The sequence below is a fragment of the Dipodomys ordii genome, unplaced genomic scaffold (assembly GCF_000151885.1).
Source record: "Dipodomys ordii isolate 6190 unplaced genomic scaffold, Dord_2.0 Scaffold21, whole genome shotgun sequence".
Classification (NCBI taxonomy): Eukaryota; Metazoa; Chordata; class Mammalia; order Rodentia; family Heteromyidae; genus Dipodomys; species Dipodomys ordii.
In genome coordinates, this window is record NW_012267237.1 from 454735 (window position 1) to 463081 (window position 8347).

Genomic DNA, 8347 nt, shown 5'->3' on the forward strand with positions numbered 1-8347 from the left:
CTTGGCTGTTGTAATGGATGTCCGGTCTTGGATGGGCTTGGCTGTTGTAATGGATGTCCGGTCTTGGATGGGCTTGGCTGTTGTAATGGATGTCCAGTCTTGGATGGGCTTGGCTGTTGTAATGGATGTCCAGCCAGAAAGGCTTGAAAACACCTGCTGTCTAATGCAACGTTAGGGAAGCGTGGGGCTGTTCTTCAGGCAGGCATTGGGTCACCTCTGTGCTACAGGAGGTCCTCCCCTGCAGAGTTAGCAGATCTAGTTCTTAGAGGTTCAGCGAGCCCTGGGCCACCCTCTTGCTGACATGGCCGCTGGGCTTTTGCGGTGGAAGATGCATGGCCCACCTTGTCAGGACAGAAGGCGTGGTCCGCTGCCAGGCCCATTCTTTTCCTTAGCATTCCCCGGAAGCAGGGCTGGCACAAGGCTCATTGGAAGTCCTCAGATGACATTTTTCTTCTCTCTTCTTTATTTTTTATGGTGGTTTTGTTTGATTTTTGTGTCTTGATAATGGTTTTGCTGTGTAGACCAGGCTGGCCTTGAATTTAGTCCTCATTCCTCAGCTTCCCCAGCCTGGAGTGTAAGCATGTGCCACCACACCTGGCCTCAGGTCACATTTTAAACTCAAAGCAAAGCTTCTTTTGAGATGTAAGTTTTCCTGGGAAAGTTGTTGGCACTTTCAGGCCCACTCTTGTCTTTTTTATAGAAACTTATTTCTGTGGTGGCATATGTAACAACTGAGTACCGAGCCTTCCTTAGGATGACACACATGCCAAGCATTTGGTGTCCCCAAAATAAGTGGCTTCTGGTTCCAGAGGCAGTGAGTGGACCTAGGGTTGCTGGGAGTTCCTCCTGGGAAGGAGAGGGGGTTGGAGGGGGAGTACTCAATGACACTTGTTGAAGATCAGAAAGACCAGATTTTGTGTGATGGTATTCACCTATAAGCCAGCACTTGGTGTGCTTAGGCAGAAGGGTCAAGCATTCAGAGTGTGGACTGTGTAGTGAGACCCTGTGTCAAACAAAAGCAAGAAGAAGGGTTATTCAAGACCACTGGGGTATGTACAGAGACCACTGCGGTGATACATTGCCATGTGGGGGAGAGATTGGGTTCAATTCCCAATACACAGGGGGTATTGGGCACACAAGATGGGGACCCGTGGGTGGGAAACTACTGTGCAGAAATATGATGGGTCAGAGATTCTAGTGGGAAAAAAAATAGGCCTCAGACTTAGCAGAGGTGATGACCAGACATCCTGTGAAGAGGGTAGAGGGAAGGGGCCTGCTGGGTACTGAGGAGACAAGACATGGGGGTGGCAGGTGTGGCTCTTCGTTAGCACTGGCAAGTGTACACCTGCTCTGCAATGAGAGGCCCAGGAGCTGGCACCAGCTTGTCAAACAGTCTTCATTAGTATCTACTGTGTTTCTAGAGACTTCCTGTAATGTGTTTAAATGTAAAAGGTTGAAATCTTACTATTTTTTATTCTTAGCTGAACTTCAGTCATTATCTATTCCTGGAACATACCAAGAGAAGATAACTCACTTAGGAAATTCTCTGATGCATTTGACAGGTCTAAAATCCTTAGATCTCTCAAGAAACTCATTGGTTAGCCTCGAGGTGAGTTTATCAGTGTGAGTGGAAAATATGGATGTAACACTAATAAACGGTGCACTTATAGTGATTCTAAGTGTTGTTACCATGTTTACTGTCAACTAGATTGTAGTCAAAGACATAGCTTTCTGAAAAAGGTGAAATACCTTTAAAGGAATTAAACAAGATCCCAAATCCTGACATGTACATGCCACCCTACCCACTCCCTATCTCTGCATTTTTTCTTTTTTTGGGGGGGGGAGGGTCCGGTCGTGGGGCCTGAACTCTGGGCCTGGGCCCTGTCCCTCAGCTCTTCAGCTCAAGGCAAGCGCTCTACCACTGAGCCACCTTCCCAGCCCCATTTTTCTTTTTCTTTATGATCACTTAGGACCTGACTTTGGCCTCCTGCCCTAAATAGCAAGGAGTGAGCTTGGGGCTTGTTGCAGCCTGGGCAGCGAGCAGGTGCCTAGTCGTGGGTTAGGGCAGAGCACCTGCCTGGCAGCCGCAAGGCCCTGAGTTCAAATTCAAAAGAAAAGTCACCAGTAACCATACACAGTGAAGGTTTCATGAGTAAGCCCTGCTGTGGGAGAATGTCACAGAGGTTCGAGTGAGAGTTTCTAGCCTGGACAGAAATGCAAGATCCTACTGCTTCACAGCTTCAGAACCTAGCTCAGCAGACGCAGCTCTTCAGCTCCCAGCATCTCCCAAGCAACAATAAAAATGGAGCAGTATTTTGACCCTGACAGATTGTGTGCAGTGAAATTGTTTAAAGCATGTTCCTTGGTGCATACTGGGCACTTAGGAGAAAGTAGTCATATTTAAAGTACCGCTAGGACTGGCACTCCTGTATTCAGAATAACCACATCGTTGCTTTTTAGTGAAAAACAGAACTTCATAGATGAGAATATGCTCCATTTTTATGTTTCTGATGCCAGCATGTATTTGTTACAAGTGTGTTTAGGTTGGTCCACCCCTACTAATGGTTTACTTTGCAGTGTGAACTGATTTGTATCTTTTCTGATTAACAGGGCATTCAGTACCTGATCTCCCTAGAGAGCCTCAATCTCTATTACAACTGTATTTCCTCGCTAGCAGAGGTATTCCGGCTCCACTCCTTAGCTGAACTCCAGGATGTGGACTTCCGGCTGAACCCTGTCGTGAAAAACGAGTCTGACTACCGCCTGTTTGTTGTCCATATGCTCCCCAAGCTCCAACAGCTGGGTAGGCTGGGCTGTAGGGTGTGGGTCATGCTGTTGTCTTTGTAGAGGGACTTGATTCTTTCGTGTTGATGGCCCACGTCCTTGCGGAGATGCAGCCGAGGGTCTCGTGGAAGAGCCGCCTGAAGGGCTCGGGGGCCTGCCAGACAGTGATGGGGCAGTGCCTGTCAGGGTCAGAGACTCATAAATACTTCCTGACATTTTTGTTTTAATTGAAACCAGGCTTCCTCCTCATATTGTTTATTCTTCTGAACCCAGAACATGATCAAAAGTAAAAGAAGCTGGGTGCTGGTGGCTCACGCCTGTAATCCTAGCTCCTCAGGAAGCTGAGCTCAGAGGATCAAAATTAGAAGCCAGCCTATGCAGAAAGTCCATGAGATTCTTAACTCCTGTTAGCTACCAGAAAAGCCAGAAGTGGAGCTGTGGCTCAAGGGGAAGAGTGCTTGCCTTGAGCACAAAAGAGCTCAGAGACAGCACCTAGGCCCTGAGTCCAGGTCCCAGATCCTACACAGAAAAAAATGAAAAAGAATCAGCAGAAGGGGGAGTATTTTTCACTCACAGCAAATGTCCTGACTAAGTGTGACGTCTACAGACGTGGGTGTCATCCCTGTTCCTTTGGAGAGTTAGCAGCAAGAAGAGGCTGTGCGGCTGAGTGTATGAAAGTTTGTTGGCGCTTGTCAGTATACAGACAGTCGTAATCCTAGTTTACCCCTTGGCTTCATCTCTGATGTCCACACAGCAGGCTGCACACTGGCCCAGGAGGCAGGCACTGTCAGCCTGCTGCCCAGGGTCTTTGTCTCAGTGAGAGACGGTGCTGGTACTGGTCTAGATGGCCAGGCCATCATGTCATCATCACAGTGTAGATCCAAAGCTGGCCAGGGTCTCTCGACTCCATATCCTGAGTCTGTTGTGATGAAAGTCTCAGCAGCAGTTAGGTGACGGGCTTCTGGGGGCAAGGCTGCATTGTGTGAGGAGCAAGTAGGCTGGGTTCAGAGAACACTGTTTACTTCAAACTCTGCTTGGAATCTCCATGTTTAATTTGATACTTAGGACATGTGCTTGCATTCTCGTTTCTACTTGACTGTTAAATCAGGTAACTTATAAACAGATGAATTTGAATCTTTCTAAAAGCACTATACTCAAGGGCATTTTAAAGCATCTTCCCATTGCCATAAAAATTTTAGATTCAGAATCTTAAGATTTTATATAGAGAAGAAATTGGACTTACCACATGTCCAGGGTATTTCCAGACACAATAAAGGAACAATATGGCAATCAAAGTCATTGGAAGAATCTTGCCCAAAGCCTCCTAGGTCTCCGTCCATCCTGTGTGGGCCTGAGGCATATTGGTTCTGGTTGTGGATGGGTAGTTGAGGGGTGCACGGGGGATGGGATGGTCATGGGGTCTGTGGAAGGAAGCAGTGCGGCCATCAGGAGTAGAGGTGGAGTAAGGCACCAAAGTCAGCCCCAGTTCCTGCCCAGGCCCTACCCCAAGGGGGTATGTCAGCTGGTAGGGTGTGCCCCTAGTGCAGAGAAGGTCCTGCCACTCAATGAGAGGGCAGAGGTGGAGATGGAGATCTGAGAATGGAGAGGGCGGGATTAGGAAAACAGGAGCCATGAGTGCTGGTTCCCTGGACATCAGTGCAGAAGGAAGAGAACTCTGGCTTGGCATTCACCTGAGTCAAAATACTTGGTTTCTGCTTTGACAATTATTGCAGTATTACTATTGCTATGATTTTTCAGTGAGTGTCATAGAGGAGTGATCTTTGGATGTAGTAGAGGACCTTAAGGACAACTATAATTCTGTAGGAAATCATGTGACGTTTCAAGGTCATGACCTCATCCTCTGTATGTGTGTCAGGAGATCCTGAGAGCTCTTGGTAGAGTCTTTTCTGAGGGCCATGGGACTTGTCTGTCTAGTGATCCAGACTTTTCTAAGGACACACTCAAAAGCCAGTTCATCCTGTTCCCCACACAGTTTTTTTTGCCAGTCCTGGGTCTTGAGCCCTGGGCTCTGTCCCTGTGCCTTTGTGCTCAAGGCAAGTGCTCTACCACTTGAGCCACAGCTCTGCTCCCAGCTTTTTGAGGTTAATTGGAGAGAAGAGTCTCAAACTTCCCTGCCTTGGCTGGCTTCGAACCACAGTCCTTGGGCCTGAGCCTCCTGAGTAAGTGGGATTACAGGTGGGAGCCACTGTCATCCAGCCATACAAACTTCCTAGTGTGCATGTGGTAGGTCTGCCCCGGCATCTGGTGTGCACGTTGGAGAAGGACATGTGTATGCACGCACCTCACGAGGGCACTGCTTTTCCCACAGTCAGCAGCCTTTGCCCGCAGCACCTTCTGAGCCGTGAGTTGTATCGGAGTAGGCTTGACCTCCTACAGTGCACTTGGCGGTGCCCCTAATGCCGGCAGCTCTAGAATAGGTCTGCAGGGCGGGGCTGAGCCTTTCTGCCCTGAGCTTCAGGGTGCAGGCCTTTCACCCACCTCCGCTGTTCTCCCTAGATGACCGTCCCGTGAGAGAGAGTGAACGGAAAGCTTCACGACTGCATTTTGCGCCAGAGGACTTGCCCCATTCAAAGGAAAGCTTTGCGGCCACAGTGGGAAGGTACGAAGATGTCGCTGTGCCCAGATGGTTTTCAGACTTAACCTTTTGACCGCTTTGTTTGCTCCTCTGTAAGAAGCAGGCTTTTACCATGAGACTTCAGCAGTTCAGTCATACCTGCAGATTCCACTCTGATTCCGGATCTACCGCCTCTGCAGTGACCCCTGACTGGAGTCCTAAACTCCTCACAGTTCTCCATGAGGGTTGGGATCAACATCTTCCATACTTCTTTTAGCATTGATATGTTTACTGACTTCATGAATGACATGTTTTCCTGTGAGCGTATGTCCATGTGTCTTTGTATGTGTGTTTTGTACAAGGGCATGAACTCATGAACTCAGGACCTCATACTCTCACTTGACTTTTTGAGTCAAGGCTGGTGCTCTACTACTTGAACTGCATCTCCACTTCTGGGTTTTTGCTGGTCGATTGGAGATAAGAAAGTCATAGACTTTTCTGCCTAGGCTGGGTTTGAACTGCAATCCTCAGATCTTAGACTCTTAAGTAGCTAGGATTATAGGCATGAGACACACCAGCTCCTGGCTCACATGTAGTCTTAATGGGGATTTCTTTCCAGAAGGCTTTCAATTTTTTTCCCCCAAGATCCATCCAAGAAATCACTATTTGTGGCAGCTCTATCCTTATAAAATGTATTTTGTACTCCTTGATGTAGGGCTTCAGAATGGATATCTCATGGTATCTTACCAGCGTTTGTGGGTGGCTGTGTGCACTGTCGATGAGTGTATTTTGAAAGGAGTCTTTTTTCTGAGCAACAGTGGTTCTCGACAATGGGCTTAAAATATTGAGTAAACCCTATTGTGAACGGGAGTGGCCACCCAGGGTGTGTTGTCACATTTTGGAGCACAGGCAGAGGATAACTACACTCCTTAGTGATAAATGAGCATTTATTCCATCCTCAGTCACCAACTGCAGGGGCCTCTGATGAGAGGCTCCGATGGTCCTTTGCTTCGAAGCCAGATGCTGTGGTTTGCTTCTGGAAGCGTGTGTGTTGAAATGACACTGCTGAGACGTGGTAGGGCTTTGTTGGAAAGGGTTAGGGCACTGGAGTCTGCACTTAGGGGAACTGTCCTTCCTTTCTGGCCACCGTGAGGGGAGTAGTTTCCTCTGCTGTGTGCGCTCACCACAGGCTCAATGCAACAGTGGCAAGTGACCATGAACTGAAACCCTGAGCCAATATAAACCTTTCCTTCTCTTAGACTGATTGTTCTCAGGCTTTCTTTATAGTAATGGAAAGTCCTAGCGCACTCCTTCCAATAGAAGACTGTCTGGTCTGCATTGAAAGTCTGAGGGTAATGAAGGCACCTTCCTTCCTACCTTAGCTGCGTCTCTTGGGTGGCTGACTGCAGCCCGGGTCAGGACCCGTTGCTTCATCTCTACTCTTACGTTTCTGAACTGTAAGGAAACCTCTCCCAGATCCAACCTTGTCTTCTGTAGCTTCTTTCCTTGCCTCTTCCAGTTTTCTTAGAATTGTAGGGAGTCAGGGTCTTTCATTGAATAACCTTGGCTTAAGAGAAGGTAGTAGGCTGGGTGCCAGTGGCTCATGCCTATAATTCTAGCTACTCAAGAGGCTGAGATCTAAGGATTGTATTCAAAGCCAGCCCAGGCAGGAAAGTCCATGAGATTCATTTCCAGTTAACCACCAGAAAGCCTGAAGTGGTGCTGTGGTTCAAGTGGTAGCTTTGGGCTGAAGAGCTCAGAGACAGCATCCAGGCCCAGAGTCCAAGCCCCATGATGCTGGAGGGGGGGGGGAGGAGAGAGAGAGAGAGAGAGAGAGGAGAAAATCTGGTTTTATCTTCTGTCTAAACTATTAAAATTTCTCCACTTCTACATTGAGTCTGTCTTGCTAGGAATCATTTATGTGTTCACTGGAGTAGTATTGTGTGTTCACTTTTCAGTAACTTTTTCTTTGGTTTCACATGTTGGCTGTCCCATGAAAGAGGCTTAATTTTCACCTTATCTTGGCTTTCAACATATCTTTCTTCTAAACTTAGCCATTCCAGCTCTTGACTTAGAAATATGTGAGTCTTCTGTTCACTTGGATACTTTGGGGACAGCACAGGATATTAGCTGGTCAAATAGCCTCAAAGAGAAGAGAGATGGGAGAGACACTGGTGAATGCAGCAACTGGAACACACTGATTTATGGATTTCGTGTGCCAACTTGGTTTTTATGCTCAAAATATTACAACAGTAACATCGAAGTTCATTGACATCACCATAACATGCATAAGAATAATGGAAGGGCTTGAAACTGTGTGAAAAGTATCAAAATTTGGACCAGATACACAAAGGGAACCCAGTGGATTTGCTCACGGTTTGCTCATCTATTTATCTGCCCTAGTCTCAGCCATGGCTTCTACTGCGTCCCTGTGCCCCCGCCCTACCTTCTGGGGCTCTGTGCAGGGTACCCAAGTTTGAGTCTACCCGGTGGCCTCCTGAGCTGTGGAAATGGATCACCTCCCTCTGTTCTGTTTTCTTTCTGCCACTTAGAGAGTGGCAGCCCACCAGGCCTGCCATGCATTGGGTGTCAACACTTCTAGAAATTTCACTTGAGTTGAACTTTAATTCCAAAACGAGCTTGGTTATCTCATCGGTTTTACTCATGGTTGACTCTCTATTTCATGAGCGACTGGTTCTTCTATTTTCTTTTGGTTCTTTGTCATGGCTTCCTGTACCTTGCTGAGGATATTTAAAGTGGCTGTTGAAATTTTCTCTTTCTAGAAAGTCCCTAACATCTGTACTTCCTAGTCATGATCTCTTTTGTTTGTTTGTATACAGTCTGTACTTGTTTTTTGTACCCCTCCCACTTTTTATATAACTAGGCATTTTTTAAGCGTATTTTTTTATTGTGAAAATACTGTACAGAGGGGTTACAATTACATGGGCAAGATAATGAGTACATTTCTTATCAAGCATTGTAGCCTCC

At 47.2% G+C, this 8347-nt stretch overlaps 1 protein-coding gene across 1 annotated transcript in view; it reads left to right on the forward strand.

Moving 5' to 3' along the window:
• Cep72 (centrosomal protein 72kDa) overlaps positions 1 to 8347 on the forward strand; it is a 47032-nt gene that overhangs the window by 5971 nt on the left and 32714 nt on the right. The window contains exons 2-4 of the mRNA XM_013013858.1: positions 1482 to 1609; positions 2611 to 2803; positions 5302 to 5404. Of these exons, the coding sequence (XP_012869312.1) occupies positions 1482 to 1609; positions 2611 to 2803; positions 5302 to 5404 (424 nt within the window). The remainder of the gene's footprint in view (positions 1 to 1481; positions 1610 to 2610; positions 2804 to 5301; positions 5405 to 8347) is intronic.